Here is a 19,607-nt window from a genome sequence, read left to right as displayed (position 1 = left end):
GGTATGAATGCTTCCCCGTCCCTGCCCCTGTATGCATGTCTCCCCTGTTCCGTCCCTGTATGCATGCCTCCTTATTCCCTATCCCTGTGTGCATGTTTCCTATTGAAAAAAAAACAACAACATCATACTCACCTTTCTATGCGCCCTGGGTGTTGGCACTGCATCTAGTTCCGACTGCTGGCGCCCACCTGCAGCTCTTCCCTATGGGAGTGGAGACGCTTCCATATTCATCACCTTAATAAGCGGTACTACATGACCGCCGAGCACAGGAAGAGCTGCAGGCAGGCGAAGGCGGCCGGAACGAGATGCAGTGCCAGCCCCGAGGATGCGCAGGTAGGTGAGTATGATGTGTGCACTGGCTCCTGGCACCCGCTCTTCCGACGCCCCCCCTCCCCCGCCGGCTTTCTGTACCATGACTCGTGTATAAACTAAGAGGGGAGTTTTCAGCACAAAAAAATGTGCTGAAAAACTCGGCTTATACCCGAGTATATACGGTATGTATGTTTAGTAAGTGATGAAAATTGCAATTTTGCAATGGCAGAAAAAAGAATTCTGTAGTTTGGATTTTTTTCTTGGTACGTCGGTTAGGCCAGGTTCACATTGCGTTAACAGCAGCCCGTTCAACACATGCGTTAACGGGCTGCTGCTAACGCAAGTGCCGATGTGTCATCACGCTAGCGCAGATAGAGCTAGCAGATGGTCTATCTGCGCTAGCGGTGCGGACCCGAAAACGCTGCAGCCCGCGTCCATCACTCAATGACGGCACATCGCTAGCGCACGCCCATTGTGGGCGTGCGCTAGCGATCCGTCCGACATAGGAATTAATGGCGGCGTTAACGGACTAACGTAGTCCGTCTAACGGACTGCCATACTGAAGTGTGAACCCAGCCTTAGTGATCAGATTAATTTATTTTATATTTTGATAAATCAGACTTTTTCAAATGCAGCGATGCCAAATGTTTTAATTGCTTTATTTTTAGTTTTAATTTCATATTTTGAAAAACATTTTTTTCAATTTCTACTGTACTTATTAGTCTCTTAGCGGGCTAAAGCCATCACAGCCAACATTAAAGTCAGTTACCCAACATATGACGTAACTGTACATTAAAGTCAGTGACCCGACATATGACATAACTGTACATCATATGTCAGGAAGAGGTTAAAGATGGTAGCAATCTAACTACTTGTATTTCATAAGTTGTGAACAAAAACAGGTAGCCAATAAATTGGGGGGTATTCATTTTAGGATCCATTAGTTTTACAAGCAAGGTCTGTAGTTCCATAGAAAGGTGATCATAAATTCTTTAGTAATGATTTGCATTCCAGCTGAAGGCATGTAATCCCTTCCTTAGGTGGCCTGTAAGCATATACTAGATAACTGTTTTTTACATGAGGCGATGCTCTGGAAACATTGTGTTCTTTTAAGTATAATTCTATACATCTATACATACTTTACAGTTTTAAATAGCAACCGGTTACTTTTTTACATTCACTGTTTTGTAGGGCTACAAAAAATACATATGGGAACACAAAGCACTGATACAGGCATGTAAGTGTACCCCAAGAGTTAAGCTTCACCTTTTGTTATTAAATGGCTTTTAGGTCCAATATTAATTTGAAATATGTCAATTCATTTTTAATTCAATTTAAACTCCATTTCTTTAACAGAGCTGCAAAACCTAGCATAAACATGGTGTCCGATTCATGAAAGTGTTTTTTGCCAGAGTTGTGGCATAAACACATTCAAATATTGCAATAAAAATGTTGCTTTCAAAACAGTTTTGGCCAGCTCCACCAAGGTGGTCATTTACTGGGGCAGTACGCATTGTGGTGATGCCTACCCAACAAATTCATGGAAGGTTATGGCGTAGCTTACAGCTGAAATATTACTCAAGGCTGGAGCAACATTCCCGGCAGAGGCGCATGCCCATCATGAAGACCGGCATGAAACGCACTAGTGTTATTGAATCGGATCCACATATTCAAAATAGAACATTTTGTGAAACTACAGCAGCCACTAGATAATATGCAATTAGTAAAGGGGAAACTAGAAGGATTTAGCATTTTATTTGTTAAATTGTTGTATATGCAGGGGATTTGGAGTTCTTTATTAGAAATATGTAGCTTCAGCTATTGCAAAGCTAAAAAAAAAAATTCAATTAAGGAGAATTTTTAACTTACCGTAATTAAGTTGACAAAAAAACATATGCAAAACTCATGTATTCAAGAATGGACTTTCACTTTAGGGATAAATGTGGCATCACTTGTTACCATTGACAACCCACTTTTGTCTAAGAGCATCTTTTTTTAGTTATGTTTTTCAATAATAATGTGAATATATTCCCTTTTGGTAATATGTATATTGTTTGATCAGCTGGGGACCATTCTTTATTCTGGCTTTATTGCACTCATGTTGATCAATCACATTTACTACACCTTGAGTGTTAATTTATGTTAGAAAATGCTGTAATGTGTGATCTCGTTAGTGATACTTTTCCATATAATAAACAGACGTGACAGGATGCTATGCTCTTGGATATATGAAACCACAATAAACATTGAATGAAGCAACATCCTTTAAAGAGGTATTTTCACTTTCTATTGCTTGCAATTTTTAAAATGCACGACTGTCAAAGAGAGATTATTAAAGACTGGTTGGTATTCTGTCATAAGATTAAGTGCAGGAGTTACATCCTTGTTTTCATGTTTTTGTGAACTGCCTCTTTAAAGCCTTTAAACCCAGAGAGAGCGGAGTATATACCCTCCAGCCATAAACAGCATTGATGATCAGCATGCAGAAATATAAAATATTGCATAAAATCTAAAAATAATATGATGTAAAATGAGTTTGTTCATGCATAAAAGGAAACTTGCCAATAGTATGCAAAGGGGTGGGCGCCTTTTTGCACATGCCAGCCTGCTTGGTCCGGGGAAGCAATGGATGCATCTTACCTTCGGTCAGTCCTCCCCATCTTCAGGTGTGATCTCTGTCTCTTTATGTACCACTACTTTGGTCACTGACATGTCAGGGTGCTGCTCTTTGGCCTCTTTAATTGCCTGAGCCAGCGCCTAACACAAGAAGAACCAAAAGGGGACGGAAACAAAAAGGAGGTGGAACATGCATGATCAGTGGGAAGGTGGATAATCATGAGAAAATTACACCACTTACAAATGAGGAGACACAATTAAACATAAATTACTTGTAATTTTCATGTAGAAGGCATACAAGAGTTTACACTTAGCCCATTCTTTATAAGAGACATTTGCAGAAGCAATTAAAATCCTTGTGTTGAGTTTGCAATGGAAATCAAAGAAGTAAATAAACTTGTCCTGACACTGCAGGTTATTAGTGGGAATAGTTAAAGGTGAAAGGGTTAAGTATGACCTCTAGTTACCATTTTCCGCTGATGAATCACTCACATCAAGTTACTGCAGCACCCTTGTAAGTATATATAGAATGCTTCCTCCCAAGCTACTTTACCTGATCATGGTCAATGTCAGCATCTCCTGTAATCACTATCCGCTTTTCAATTCTGGTCTCTGAAATGCCTCCTTTCACAGTCTACGCAGAGATGAAAATAATAAGACAAAGTTTCAAAAATCTGTTCATGCAAGAATTTCTTACTCTCTTATCAGGCCTGACCATTCATACATGGTACCTGAGCCTGATGTTTCCCACTCAGACACAGTCTGTACAAGAGGAGATAAGAAAAGCGGTGTGTGCAATACGCAGAAGCAAAGTAATTGAAACAAGTTTTTATGTAATCTCCCAAGTTTTCGTGAAGTTTAAAGGGCACCTGTCACCCCGTTTTTTCAGTATGAGATAAAAATACTGTTAAATAGGGCCTGAGCTGTGCATTACAACAGTGTATTTTGTGGACCCCGATTCCCCACCTATGCTGCCAAAATACGTTACCAAAGTAGCCGTTTTCGCCTGTCAATCAGGCTGGTCTGGTCAAAAGGGCGTGGTGTCTTCCCCCAGATCTTGCTTAGTTTTCCGTTGGTGGCGTAGTGGTTTGCGCATGCCCAAGGTCCCGAATCCACTGCACAAGGGAGTTAAAAGCGCGATGTGTACTATTTCATTGGTGATCGGTGGGGGCGGCCATCTTCCTTTGGCCGCGCGTGCGCAGAAGCGGCGCTCTGCTGGCCGCGGCTTCAGGAAAATGGCCGCGGGATGCCGCGCGTGCGCAGATGGAGATCGCGGCGGCCATTTTCCTGAAGCCGAGATGCGAACTCTGCTTCAGGAAAATGGCCGCGGGATGCCGCGCGTGCGCAGATGGAGATCGCGGCGGCCATTTTCCTGAAGCTGAGATGCGAACTCTGCTTCAGGAAAATGGCCGCCGCGATCTCCATCTGCGTACGCGCGGCATCCCGCGGCCATTTTCCTGAAGCCGCGGCCAGCAGAGCGCCGCTTCTGCGCACGCGCGGCCAAAGGAAGATGGCCGCCCCCACCGATCACCAATGAAATAGTACACATCGCGCTCTTTTAACTCCCCTGTGCAGTGGATTCGGGACCTTGGGCATGCGCAAACCACTACGCCACCAACGGAAAACTAAGCAAGATCTGGGGGAAGACACCACGCCCTTTTGACCAGACCAGCCTGATTGACAGGCGAAAACGGCTACTTTGGTAACGTATTTTGGCAGCATAGGTGGGGAATCGGGGTCCACAAAATACACTGTTGTAATGCACAGCTCAGGCCCTATTTAACAGTATTTTTATCTCATACTGAAAAAACGGGGTGACAGGTTCCCTTTAACGGCAGTGGGTTTAGATTAGCTTCTCGCTTAAGTACATGGCTATTGCAAACAAACCACCAGCCCTACCTCCCCAATTTTCCAACACAATTTACCATACGACTATTATATATGTATAGTTATTATTTCATAAGTAGTGATTAAGAAGTACACTAAAATTGTAAGAAAAGGGTGTAGGGTGGTAGTATCGACTGGAGCTGCCAGATATGCACTAGTGACAAATTTTGGTGAAAATAGAAATCACATGGGGTTGATTCATTGTGTGATTGTATGGTCTACAGATAAGTGGTCTCAAAGGTATTAGTCAGCAGCTCTTTTATTGAAGCTACTGTACATGCACATACTTGCAAGTTAAAAGTATACAGCATGTTGTAGCAGTGCGGCCACTGAAGTGTCGGTATTTCAGGTGCTTAAGGTGTTCAACATAAAACCATGAACAGGGCCAGAATTTTTTTTACAGTAGAGGAAGAAGACGACCCCAGGCAGCCTTGTGTTCTGTTGTTTTGAATGCCCTCATCAAGCACTAGTTGTAAAGGCTTTTTTAAAAAAGATGTTAAGCTCACACAAATGGTCATAGTGTGAGAAAGCATAGGCTATGCCGTGTGTTGTAGCAGTCAAGGAAAAGAGAAATAGCATAAATCATGTTTCGCTTTGTGATGCCAGGTTACTAATCTCACTGCCTATCGTACTGAGGGTATAAGATGGAAAGGGTAAAGTTTCTTCTTGTAGAAACTTATAGGCCATACAATGCTCTCCTGGGAATTTAAAGAAACATTCCCATTAAAAATTTTATTTGCTACACTTGTGTAAGTGTGTTACTGTACTCACTGCCATCTTCTCCGGTTTCCAGCACTGCTCTAGTCTTCTTCTAAAGGTACCGTTACACTAAACGACTTACCAACGATCACGACCAGCGATACGACCTGGCCGTGATCGTTGGTAAGTCGTTGTGTGGTCGCTGGGGAGCTGTCACACAGACAGCTCTTTCCAGCGACCAACGATCAGGGGAACGACTTCGGCATCGTTGAAACTGTCTTCAACGATGCCGAAGTCCCCCTGCAGCACCCGGGTAACCAGGGTAAACATCGGGTTACTAAGTGCAAGGCCGCGCTTAGTAACCCGATATTTACCCTGGTTACCATTGTAAAAGTAAAAAAAAAAAACACTACATACTCACATTCTGATGTCTGTCACGTCCCCCGGCGTCCACAGGGTTACGCGCTGCTGCTCAGAGCTTCCTGCACTGATTGTGTCAGCGCCGGCAGTAAAGCAGAGGACAGCGGTGACGTCACCACTGTGCTCTGCTTTACGGCCGGCGCTGACACAGTCAGTGCAGGAAGCTCTCGGCAGCAGCGCAGCATTAGCAGCGCTCCTGCCGAAAGCAGTTTTAACCCTGTGGACGCCGGGGGACGTGACAGACATCAGAATGTGAGTATGTAGTGTTTTTTTTTTTACTTTTACAATGGTATCCAGGGTAAATATCGGGTTACTAAGCGCGGCCCTGCGCTTAGTAACCCGATATTTACCCTTGTTACAAGTGAACACATCGCTGGATCGGCGTCACACACGCCGATCCAGCGATGACAGAGGGTGATCAGCGACAAAATAAAGTTCTGGACTTCTAGCTCTGACCAGCGATATCACAGCGGGATCCTGATCGCTGCTGCGTGTCAAACACAATGAGATCGCTATCCAGGACGCTGCAACGTCACGGATCGTCGTCGTTCTCGCTGCAAAGTCGCTTAGTGTGAAGGTACCTTTAGTCATGATTTGCTGGTTTACACTGGGCTTTATGTCAGGCAGACGTCTCTTAGAGAAGCTTAAGGAAACACGTTTTGACGCTCCATAGGGTTACATAGTAACAGCAACTTCCAGACCACATATAGAGCTTAGTATGAGCCAGGAAGTCAGATTAGCCATGACTCAGATGGCTGGAGCAGCGCAATGGAAATAAAAAAATGGCAACCAGTGAGTTTGATTCTGCACTTAAACTACATACACATTTACAAAGGTAAAGGACTCAAAAGCTTCCACTCACCAAAATGATGTCTCTACTACCGCATATTAAAAATATAAAAATTCAGAAAGCCCCTCGGTCAAACGAGGCAAATAGTCCAAGAAAAAAAAAAGCGGAGAACTCTGTAAAATTTGTAACTTTATATAAATTCCATAAGTTCATCATAGTGAGGCAGAAGTAAATGTTGATGCATTTCAACTACACAGTCTTCATCTCTTCATCATAACATTTACGATTAAAACAGTTTAGTCAAAACATCAACATTTACTTCTGCTTTGCTATGATGAACTTTTAATGGAATTTCAGGCTATGTGCACACGTCAGGATTTCTTGCAGAAATTTCCTGAACAAAACCGGACATTTTCTGCAAGAATTTACCCTTTTAAAAACCCTTGCCACATGACTTAGGAATAATACGTCAAACCGGAAATTTCAAATGATAAATTTGAAATAAGATAAATATTTTGCAACTTTTGACCCACATCAGAGCAAAACAAGAGAATTGGTTTTGTTGGGTAGGAATCCTCTAATGCCAGTGGGGGTGGGGGGGTGGGGGGTTGAGCTAAGTTTCTCTTTGTGGAAGGTGCCAAGTTGGCAATACTCGATATATAATAACTATATTATTAAGGAACACTGTTTAGTTGGAGGCTAGACTGCATTTATTTTTGCCCTATTACTGTTACTTGCTTTGCTGTGTATAAGGATAATGCTGGTGATGGTCAGTTCACTTTAAGGCTGCCGTCACACTAGCAGTATTTGGTCAGTATTTTACCTCAGTATTTGTAAGCCAAAACCAGGAGTGGGTGATAAATGCAGAAGTGGTGCATATGTTTCTATTATACTTTTCCTCTAATTGTTCCACTCCTGGTTTTGGCTTACAGATACTGACCCCAGTCCAGAGGCTCTCACCTAGCCAAATCAGTTCTCATGCTTCGCACTGACGAGGGCCAACAGCCCGAAACACCGTGTCTGCGAATTGAGATACTGATTTGGCTTTTATCCTAAGTCATATTGCACGACTCGTTAAAGGGTTGATTGTGACTTGTAGGATCGCTACTTCCAATAGGTGGCGCTATAGAGTTAAGTCCTCTTTTTTTCAGCAGAGGCAATTTGCATATTTAAATTCCCAGAGGAGCATTGCACGGCGAATAAGCCTCCTTACCTTGACAAGCCAGCTGGTATGTCACTCTCCATAAGGAGAAACGTTACCCCTTAGACCCCAGTCCAGAGCCTCTCACCTAGCCAAATCAGTTCTCATGCTTCGCACTGACGAGGGCCAACAGCCCGAAACACCGTGTCTGCGTATTGAGATACTGATTTGGCTTTTATCCTAAGTCATATTGCACGACTCGTTAAAGGGTTGATTGTGACTTGTAGGATCGCTACTTCCAATAGGTGGCGCTATAGAGTTAAGTCCTCTTTTTTTCAGCAGAGGCAATTTGCATAGATACTGATGTAAAATACTGACCAAATACTGCTAGTGTGACGGCAGCCTAATACTGTTACTAAGGCTCTATTTAGATAAAGATGTAAAACTCGCCTGTGTTTTCAATTAAAAGCAGACAATTTTCATTTGAGCTGAATTAGTTCTTTAAGTACATTTAATTTTTCAATGGGCCACTGACTTTGAATGGTGGGATTTTCTTGTATAAGAACATGGTTCCTGTGAATACTCTGTAGGATAAATACTTTATTAATGGAAGCTGTTGAAGTGAACTATTATTACAAGTGTAATAGAAAATTCTATAATATTTAACTGATTCTATAGGATTGCTTAACCCCTTCACACCTCGGCCTATTTCCTTTCTTCCAAGAGTCATAACTTTTTTATTTTTCCGTCCACATAGCCAAGTATTAGAACTTGTTTTTTGGTGGGACACATCATACTTTTGAATGACCCCATTAATTTTACCATACAGTGTACTGGAAAGTGGGAACAAAATTCCAAGTGGCATAAATATGTTGTATTGTTGCTATGCAAACATTTTAAACATTCTACTTAAATCTAATCAAAGCTTGTATTTTTCATAAAACAGTCCCAGTTCCATCACACATTCTCAGTGGGGAAAAACTCCCAATTTCACATTTCAATCATCGTTAAAAATAAACTACATTCACCACTTTTGATATGGCCTCAGAAACCTTCCTTAGCAGGTTAACAAAATGAGAATTCTAGAATGTTGATTAACCCCTTTCTGCCATCCGACGTAATATTCCGTCCATGTGACCTGGGACTTAATTCCCATGGATGGAATAGTACGTCATAGGCGATCAGCCGCAGTCACGGGGGGAGCGGGGCCGATCGCGGCTGGGTGTCAGCTGATTCTCACAGCTGACACCCGGCACTAAGTGCCAGAAGCTGTCACGGACCACTCCCGGCACTTTAACCCCCGAAACACTGTGATCAAACAAGATTGCAGCATTCTGTTGGCATAGAGAAGCATCGCGCAGGGAGGGGGCTCCCTGCGTGCTTCCCTCAGAGCAACGCAATGTGATTGCGTTGTTCTGAGGTTCTCCCTGCCTGCAGACCCCCGGATCTAAGATGGCCACGGAGTCTTTCCGTGTCCTGCAGGGAGGTGGCTTGTCAGCGCCTGCTGAGAGCAGGTACTGGCAAGCCTCCTTCACTGCCTGTCAGATCGCTGATCTGACACAGTGCTGTGCAAAGTGTCAGATCAGCGATCTGACTTTATACAGTGATGTCCCACCCTAGGACAATATAAAAAAAAAGTTAAAAAAATAATATTATACTGTGTTAAAATATTAAAAAAAAAATTCCTAAATAAAGAAAAAAAAAAAATATTGTTCCAATAAATCCATTTCTTTATGTAAATAAAAAAAAACAATAAAAGTACACATATTTAATATCGCCACGTCTGTAACGACCCGAACTATAAAACTGTCCCAATAAAGTGGGATAACGCGATCAAAAAGACGGATATAAATAAACATGGTGCCGCTGAAATCATCTTGTCCCACAAAAAAAAGCCGCCATAAAGCGTCATCAGCGAAAAAATAAAAAAGTTATAGCCCTCAGGATAAAGCGATGCAAAAATTATTATTTTTTATATAAAATAGTTTTTATTGTATAAAAGCGCTAAGACATGAAAAAATGATAAAAATGAGCTATCACTGTAATCGTACTAACCCGAAGAATAAAACTGCTATATCAATTTTACCACACGCGGAACGGTATAAACAGTATAAATGCCCCACCCAAAAGAAATTCATGAATGGCTGGTTTTTGTTCATTCTGCCTCCCAAAAATCATAATAATCAAAAAATATCATGTGCCCAAAAATGGTACCAATAAAAATGCCAACTCGTCCCGCAAAAGACAAGACCTCACATGACTGTGGGCCAAAATATAGGAAAATTATAGCTCTCAAAATGTGGTGATGGAAATTTTTTTTTTTACAAAGTGTCTTTTAGCGTGTGATAGCTGCCAAACATATAAACCTGCTATAAATAGTAAATCAAACCCGCCTTATCACCCCCTTAGTTAGGCAAAAATAATAAAATTAAAAAAAATTTATTAATTTCCATCTTACCATTAGGGTTGGGACTAAAGTTAGGGTTAGGGTTGTGGTTAAAGTTAGGGTTGGGATTAGGGATGTGTTAGTTAGGTTTGTGGTTAGGGTTATGTTTAGGGCTGGGATTAGGGTTAGGGGTGTGTTGGGGTTACGGTTGGAGTTAGAATTGGGGGACTTCCACTGTTTAGGCACATCAGGGGCTCTCCAAACGCGACATGGTGTCTGATCTCAATTCCAGCCAATTCTGCGTTGAAAAAGTCAAACGGTACTCCTTCCCTTCCGAGCTCTGCTGTGCGCCCAAACAGTGATTTACCCCCACATATAGGGTATTGGCGCACTCGGGACAAATTGGACAACTTTTGGGGTCCAATTTCTCCTGTTACCCTTGTGAAAATAAAAAATTTGGGGGCGAAAAGATCAGTTTTGTGATAAAAATATTTTTTATTTTTACGGCTCTACTTTATAAACTTCTGTGAAGATCTTGGGGGTTCAAAATGCTCACCACACATCTAGATAAATTCCTTAAGGGGTCTAGTTTCCAAAATGGGGTCACTTTTGGGGGGTTTCTACTGTTTAGGCACATCAGGGGCTCGCCAAACGCGACATGGTGTCCGATCTCAATTCCAGCCAATTTTAGTTTGAAAAAGTCAAACTGCGCTCCTTTCCTTCCAAGCTTTGCCATGGGCCCAAACAGTGTTTCCCCCCACATATGGGGTATCAGTGTACATTGGACAAATTGCAGAACAACTTTTGGCATCCAATTTCTCCTGTTACCCTTGGTAAAATTAAAAAAATTGGATCTGAAGTACATTTTTTTGTGAAAAAAAGTTAAATGTTCATTTTTTTATTTTTTTTTAAACATTCCAAAAATTCCTGTAAAGCACCTGAAGGGTTAATAAGCTTCTTGAATGTGGTTTTGAGCACCTTGAGGGGTGTAGTTTTTAGAATGGTGTCACTTTGGGGTATTTTCTATCATATAGACCCCAAAAGTGACTTCAAATGTTATGTGGTCCCTAAAAAAAAAATGTTGTAAAAATGTGAAATCACTGGTCAACTTTTAACCCTTATAAGTTCCTAACAAAAAAAAAAATGTGGTTCCAAAATTGTGCTGATGTAAAGTAGACATTTGGGACATGTTACTTATTAAGTATTTTGCGTGACATATCTCTGTGATTTAAGGGCATTAAAATTCAAAGTGGCTTGCAAAAGTATTCACCCCCTTGGATTTTTACCTATTTTGTCACATTACGACCTATGTTTACATATTTTTGTAATCCAATTTGTGTGTGAGACATCAGTACTAAATAGTCTAAGTTGATGAAGTGAGAAAAATATAGGCAAAAATTTTATTTATGGGATCAAATAACGAAAAATTGCCATGTGTGTATGTATTCACCTGTTTTGCTATGAAGCCCCGAAAAATTTATGGTGCAAGCAATTACATTCATAAGTCACATGCTTAGTGAAATGTCAGATTGTCTGCCAGTATATACACACCTTTCTGAAAGGCCACTAAGGCTGCAACACCCTTAACCCCTTTACCCCCAAGGGTGGTTTGCACGTTAATGACCGGGCCAATTTTTACAATTCTGACCACTGTCCCTTTATGAGGTTATAACTCTGGAACGCTTCAACGGATCCTGGTGATTCTGACATTGTTTTCTCGTGACATATTGTACTTCACGACAGTGGTAACATTTCTTTGATATTACCTGCGTTTATTTGTGAAAAAAACCGGAAATTTGGCGAAAATTTTGAAAATTTCTCAATTTTCCAACTTTGAATTTTTATGCAATTAAATCACAGAGATATGTCACACAAAATACTTAATAAGTAACATTTCCCACATGTCTACTTTACATCAGCACACTTTTGGAACCAACATTTTTTTTGTTAGGGAGTTATAAGGGTTCAAAGTTGACCAGCAATTTCTCATTTTTACAACACCATTTTTTTTAGGGACCACATCTCATTTGAAGTCATTCTGAGGGGTCTATATGCTAGAAAATACCCAAGTGTGACATTCTAAAAACTGCACCCCTCAAGGTGCTCAAAACCACAATCAAGAAGTTTATTAACCCTTCCGGTGTTTTCACAAGAATTTTTGGAATGTTTAAATAAAAATGAACATTTAACTTTTTTTCACAAAAAAATTACTTCAGCTCCAATTTGTTTTATTTTACCAATGGTAACAGGAGAAAATAGACCCCAAAAGTTGTTGTACAATTTGTCCTGAGTACGCTGATACCCCATATGTGGGGGTAAACAACTGTTTGGGCGCATGGCAGAGCTCGGAAGTGAAGGAGCGCCATTTGACTTTTCAATGCAAAATTGACTGGAATTGAGATGGGAAGCCATGTTGCGTTTGGAGATCCCCTGATGTGCCTAAACATTGAAACCCCCCACAAGTGACCCCATTTTGGAAAGTAGACCCCCTAAGGAACTTATCTAGATGTGTGGTGAGCACTTTGACCCATTAAGTGATTCACTGAAGTTTATAATGCAGAGTCGTAAAAATAAAAAATCATATTTTTTTACAAAAATGATCTTTTCGCCCCCAATTTATTTTTTTAAGGGTAACAGAAGAAATTGGATTCCAAAAGTTGTTGTCCAAATTGTCCTGAGTACGCTGATACCCCATATGTGGGGGGGAACCACCGTTTGGGCGCATGGGAGAGCTCGGAAGGAAAGGAGCGCCATTTGGAATGCAGACTTAGATGGAATGGTCTGCAGGCGTCACATTGCGTTTGCAGAGCCCCTAATGTACCTAAACAGTAGAAACCCCCAAGTGACCCCATATTGGAAACTAGACCCCACAAGGAACTAATCTAGATGTGTTGTGAGAACTTTGAACCCCCAAATGTTTCACTACAGTTAATAACGCATAGCCGCTAAAATAAAAAATCCTTTTTTTCCCACAAAAATTATTTTTTAGCCCCCAGTTTTGTATTTTTCCACTGGTAACAGTTGAAATTGAACCCCAAAAGTTGTTGCCCAATTTGTCAGGAGTACGCTGATACCCAATATGTTGGGGTAAACCCCTGTTTGGGCGCACGGGAGAGCTTTGAAGGGAAGGAGCACTGTTTTACTTTTTCAACGCAGAATTGGCAGGAATTGAGATCGGACGCCATGTCGCGCTTGGAGAGCCCCTGATGTGCCTAAACAGTGGAAACCCCCCAATTATAACTGAAACCCTAATCCAAACACACCCCTAACCCTAATCTCAATGGCAACCCTAACTACACCCCTAACCCTGACACACCCCTAACCCTAATCCCAACCCTAAATGTAATCCAAACCCTAACCCTAACTTTAGCCCCAACCCTAACTGTAGCCCTAACCCTAGCCCCAACCCTAACCCTAATGGGAAAATGGAAATACATTTTTTTTTTTCCCCTAACTTAGGCTACTTTCACACTAGCGTCGTTTGGCCTCCGTCGCAATGCGTCGTTTTGGAGAAAAAAAACGCATCCTGCGAAAGTGCTTGCAGGATGCGTTTTTTCTCCATTGACTTGCATTAGCGACGCATTGCGACAGATTGCCACACGTCGCATCCGTCGTGCGACAGATGCGTCGTGTTTTGGCGGACCGTCGGCACAAAAAAAGCTACATGTAACTTTTTTTGTGCGTTGCGGCCGGAACTCCGCCCCCTCCTCCCCGGACCTTACAATGGGGCAGCAGATGCGTTGAAAAACTGCATCCGCTGCCCCCGTTGTGCGGCGCTTTCAACGCTAGCGTCTTTACGTCGCATTGCGACGTGCAGTGCGCGACGCTAGTGTGAAAGTAGCCTAAGGGGGTGATGAAGGGGGGTTTGATTTACCATTTATAGCGAGTTTTCTAGCGGATTTTTATGATAGGCAGCCGTCACACACTAAAAAGACGCTTTTTATTGCAAAAAATATTTTTTGCGTTACCACTATTTGAGAGCTATAATTTTTCCATATTTTGGTCCACAGAGTCATGTGAGGTCTTGTGACATTTTTTGATCGCTTTTTATTCCGATTTTTGTGAGGCAGAATGACCAAAAACCAGCTATTCATGAATTTCTTTTTTTTTTTTTTTTTGGGGGGGGGGGGGGCGTTTATACCGTTCTGCGTTTGGTAAAATGGATAAAGCAGTTTTATTCTTCGGGTCAGTACGATTACAGCGATACCTCATTTATATCATTTTTTTATGTTTTGCCGCTGTTATACGATAAAAACTATTTTATAGAAAAAATTATTATTTTTGCATCGCTTTATTCTGAGTACTATAACTTTTTTATTTTTTCGGATGATGCTGTATGGCAGCTCGTTTCTTGCGGGACAAGATGACGTATTCAGCGGTACCATGGTTATTTATATCCGTCTTTTTGATAGCGTGTTATTCCACTTTTTGTTCAGCGGTATGATAATAAAGCGTTTTTTGCCTCGCTTTTTTTTTCTTTTCTTTTTTTTACGGTGTTCACTGAAGGGGTTAACTAGTGGGACAGTTTTATAGGTCGGGTCTTTACTAAATATGTGTACTTTTATTTTTATTTAGGGGACATCACAGTAAAGTGACAGATCGCTGATCTGACACTTTGCTGTGCACTGTGTCAGATCAGCGATCTGACATGCACAGCAGGGAGGCTTCCCGGCGCTTCCTCTAAGCAAGCGCTGGTAAGCCACTTTCCTGCAGGACCCAAATGCAGCCCGGCGGCCATTTTGGATCCGGGGCCTGCAGGGAGACGAAGGTAGGAGACCCTCGGAGCAACGCGATCACATATTGTTGCTCCGAGGGTCTCAGGGAAGCACGCAGGGAGCCCCCTCCCTGCGCGATGCTTCCCTATACCGCCGGAACACTGCGATCATGTTTGATCGCAGTGTGCTGGGGGTTAATGTGCCGGGGGCGGTCCGTGACCGCTCCTGGCACATAGTGCCGGATGTCAGCTGCGATAGTCAGCTGACACCCGGCCGCGATCGGTCACGCTCCCCCCCGTGAGCGCGGCTGATCGCGCTGGACGTACTATTCCATTCTTGGGAAGTAGGGCCCACCCCACATGGACGGAATAGTACGTCCAATGGTAGAAAGGGGTTAAGCAAGAGACACCGCTAACCAAACAACACCATGAAGACCAAAGAGATCTCTAAACAAGTCAGGGACAAAGTTGTTGAGAAATACAAGTCAGGATTTGGTTATAAAAAAATATCCCAATCTCTGATGATACCAGGAGCACCATCAAATACATCATGATCAAATGGAATGAACATTGTACCACAACAAACCTGCCAAGGAGCCCATCCACCAAAATACTCAGCCCGGGCAAGGAGGACATTAATCAGAAAGGCAGCACAGAGACCAAAGGTAACCCTGAAGGAGCTGCAGTTATCCAGCAAAGACTGGAGTATCTGTCCATACGATCACAATAAGCCATACACTCTATAGAGGTGGCCTTTATGGAAGAGTGGGCAGAAAAAAAAAGCCTTTACTTACACACAAAAATTGTAAGGCTTGTTTTGAGTTTGCCAAAAAAACCTGTGGGAGACTCCCCAAATGTATGGAGGAAGGTGCTGTTGTCTGATGAGACCAAAATTGAACTTTTTGGCCACCAAGGTAACTGCTATTTCTGGCACCGAACCAACACAGATGATCACTCCAATACACCAACCCACAGTGAAACATGGTGGTGGCAGCAGCATGCCAGTGGGGATGGTTTTTGGCAGCAGGTACAGGAAAAATGGTCCGAGTCGAGGGGAAGATGGTGGTGTGTTATACATGGATATTCTTGAGCAAAACCTGTTTTAGTCTGTCAATGATTTGAGACTGGGACGAAGGTTCACCTTCGATCATGACAATGACTCAAAGCATACTGCTAAAGCAACACTTGCGTATTTAAGGGGAAACGTGTAAATGTTTTGGTGTATGGTCAGGCTTGAAGATCGCTGTTCATCAGAGGAAACCATCTAACGTGAAGGAGATAGAGCAGTTTTGCCTTAAAGGGAACCTGTCACCCCCAAAATCGATGGTGAGGTACGCCCACCGTCATCAGGGGCTTATCTACAGCATTCTGTAATGCTATAGATAAGCCCCTGATGTTACCTAAAAGAGGAGAAAGTCATAGTTACCGATAACGGTGTTTCTCGGAGCCCATGACAGCACTACGGAGAGGGGATCCACCCTTCAGGGACAGGAAACCTACAGATAAAAAGGGCGGTACCTCTCCCTCGCATCAGTTGGTTTACAGAGCATCGGAGGACCTCCAGGTTAGTTACGACAGAAAAAACATATTATAACATTGCTTATTAGAGGAACACCGTGCCTATATTATTAGATAAGGTATATATAAGAAAAGTACTCACCGCACTCGTGATGGGAGGGAATAAGCGAGTGCTGTCATGGGCTCCGAGAAACACCGTTATCGGTGAGTAACTGAGACTTTCTCGGTCTCCCATGACAGCACTACGGAGAGAATTACAGAGATTAAGCTTAGGGAGGGACCACAGCCTCGAGAACCCTTCGCCCGAAGGTCAAGTCAGACACAGAGGCTAGATTTAATCTATAGTGTCTAAAAAAGGTTGATGGTGATGACCAGGTGGCCGCTTTGCAGATTTGCTCAATTGATACATCTGACCTCTCAGCCCATGAGGTAGCTACTGCCCTTGTGGAATGCGCTTTTATACCATCCGGGATCTTATTCCCCATGGATGAATATGCCAAGGCTATTGCCTCCTTTATCCACCTTGCCAAGGTACCTTTGGATGCACGGAATCCTTTTCTGGGACCCTGAAAACAGACAAATAAAGAGCCTTCCTTCCTATACTCCCTGGTGGAATCTAAATATTGGACTAGACATCTTCTGACATGTAAATTATGGAAATTTCGCTCTTTCTAATTTTTAGGGTCTGGGCAAAAGGACCGCAGGGATACTTCTTGTGACCTATGAAATTTTGATGCCACTTTTGGCAAATAGGCCGGGTCGGGTTTAAGAGTGACTGTCATCTAATATTTTTGTAAAAGGTGGGTTAGAGGACAGGGCTTGAATGTCACTTATTCTGCGCGCAGATGTTAAAGCTACCAGAAGAATAGTCTTAAGTGATAGTGTTTTAATGGAAATTGTGTTTATGGGTTCGAATGGAGGACCCGTTAGTGCAGAGAGAACTAAGTTTAGGTCCCATGAGGGCATTTTTTGAGTAACTAGAGGTTTTGACCTGGTTACTGCTTTAATAAATCTTACTACCCATGGATTGGCTGCAATATTTTGATTATAGAGTGCTCCCAGAGCTGCTATTTGTACCTTCAGAGTACTAACCGCCAACCCCTGTTCCAGACCTTTTTGTAGGAATTCAAGTATTTTATCAATAGAAGGCCCATCCTGGACTTTTACTTTGGAGACGGATAAGAATTTTTTCCATGTTTTCCCATATGCTTTAGTAGTAATAGGTTTTCTACTTTTTAACAATGTGGCTACTAAGTTGTCCGAAAACCCCCTTTGTTTCAATAGTCTCCGTTCAAAATCCAGGCTGTTAAATGTAAGTTCGTCTCCTGTGGGTGGAAGATCGGCCCTTGCTGTAGTAGGTCTGGTATATTCGGTAGGATCCATGGGTCTGAGACTGATAGCATCCTTAGCCAGGAAAACCATGTCCTTTTTGGCCAGAATGGGGCTATAAGGATCATTTTTGTTTTGTCCTCTCTGACTTTCCGAATGACTGCCGGGATCAGAACAATGGGAGGAAAAGCATATGTTAGTTTGTGGGTCCATGGAATCAGAAAAGCATCCAGAGCCTGGGGATTCCCTTCCGGGTTTAGTGAGCAAAACATGTTTACTTTTTTGTTTTTGGAATTGGCGAATAAATCTATTGTTGGGGTTCCCCACATCTCCGTAATCTGGTTATAGATGGATTGGTTTAGGGACCACTCGCCTTGTTTTAACTGAGTCCGACTCAAGTAATCTGCCTTTTCGTTGTGTGACCCCTGAATATGTAGTGCCGAAAAGGATAGTAGATTTTCCTCTGCAAGACTGATAATTTTGGTGGAGGAACTCATCAGTGATCGAGACCTTGTTCTCCTCCCTGGTGGTTTATACACTCACCGGCCACTTTATTAGGTACACCTGTCCAACTTCTTGTTAACACTTAATTTCTAATCAGCCAATCACATGGCGGCAACTCAGTGCATTTAGGCATGTAGACATGGTCAAGACAATCTCCTGCAGTTCAAACCGAGCATCAGTATGGGGAAGAAAGGTGATTTGAGTGCCTTTGAACGTGGCATGGTTGTTGGTGCCAGAAGGGCTGGTCTGAGTATTTCAGAAACTGCTGATCTACTGGGATTTTCACGCACAACCATCTCTAGGGTTTACAGAGAATGGTCCGAAAAAGAAAAAAAATCCAGTGAGCGGCAGTTCTGTGGGCGGAAATGCCTTGTTGATGCCAGAGGTCAGAGGAGAATGGGCAGACTGGTTCGAGCTGATAGAAAGGCAACAGTGACTCAAATCGCCACCCGTTACAACCAAGGTAGGCCTAAGAGCATCTCTGAACACACAGTGCGTCGAACTTTGAGGCAGATGGGCTACAGCAGCAGAAGACCACACCGGGTACCACTCCTTTCAGCTAAGAACAGGAAACTGAGGCTACAATTTGTACAAGCTCATCGAAATTGGACAGTAGAAGATTGGAAAAACGTTGCTTGGTCTGATGAGTCTCGATTTCTGCTGCGACATTCGGATGGTAGGGTCAGAATTTGGCGTAAACAACATGAAAGCATGGATCCATCCTGCCTTGTATGGAGCATCTTTGGGATGTGCAGCCGACAAATCTGCGGCAACTGTGTGATGCCATCATGTCAATATGGACCAAAATCTCTGAGGAATGCTTCCAGCACCTTGTTGAATCTATGCCACGAAGAATTGAGGCAGTTCTGAAGGCAAAAGGGGGTCCAACCCGTTACTAGCATGGTGTACCTAATAAAGTGGCCGGTGAGTGTATATGCTACTGTCACCTTGTTGTCCGAAAAAATTCGGACATGATGGCCTCGAATATAGGTTAGAAAAAATAGAAGAGCTCGATACACCGCCCAAAGATCTTTTTGGTTCGAGGATGCTGATAGTTCCTGAACTGTCCAGTCTCCCTGAGCCACCCTGTTTTCCATGTGAGCCCCCCACCCCCTGGGACTCGCATCGGTTGTTATTACCCGAGATATTTTTGGTACCCAAGGGATTCCCTTTGAAAGGCTTCGGCTCTTTCCCCACCAGAGAAGGGAATGAATCCAGAGGAATTTAGAATGATGCGACCTTCTAAATTGTCTTTTAGTATTGACTGCCATTCCAGTATAAGCCATTGAAG

General features: G+C 42.7%; 1 protein-coding gene across 50 annotated transcripts in view; it reads right to left on the bottom strand.

The window, feature by feature from the left end:
* Positions 1–19,607, bottom strand: part of EPB41L3 (erythrocyte membrane protein band 4.1 like 3) — a 431,238-nt gene that overhangs the window by 6,860 nt on the left and 404,771 nt on the right. For 43 of the 50 annotated variants that reach the window (XM_077270288.1, XM_077270260.1, XM_077270286.1 and 40 more), the window contains 2 exons: positions 3,482–3,562; positions 2,953–3,069 (listed from right to left, as the gene is read on the bottom strand). In XM_077270288.1, coding sequence (XP_077126403.1) covers positions 2,959–3,069; positions 3,482–3,562 — 192 coding nt within the window. In that variant the 3' untranslated portion in view covers positions 2,953–2,958. The remainder of the gene's footprint in view (positions 1–2,952; positions 3,070–3,481; positions 3,563–19,607) is intronic. The other 7 variants (XM_077270243.1, XM_077270244.1, XM_077270250.1 and 4 more) reach the window with 1 other exon arrangement.

This window comes from Ranitomeya variabilis, chromosome 6 (genome assembly GCF_051348905.1).
Source record: "Ranitomeya variabilis isolate aRanVar5 chromosome 6, aRanVar5.hap1, whole genome shotgun sequence".
NCBI classification, from domain to species: Eukaryota; Metazoa; Chordata; class Amphibia; order Anura; family Dendrobatidae; genus Ranitomeya; species Ranitomeya variabilis.
This window is presented reverse-complemented; position numbering and strand designations above follow the sequence as displayed.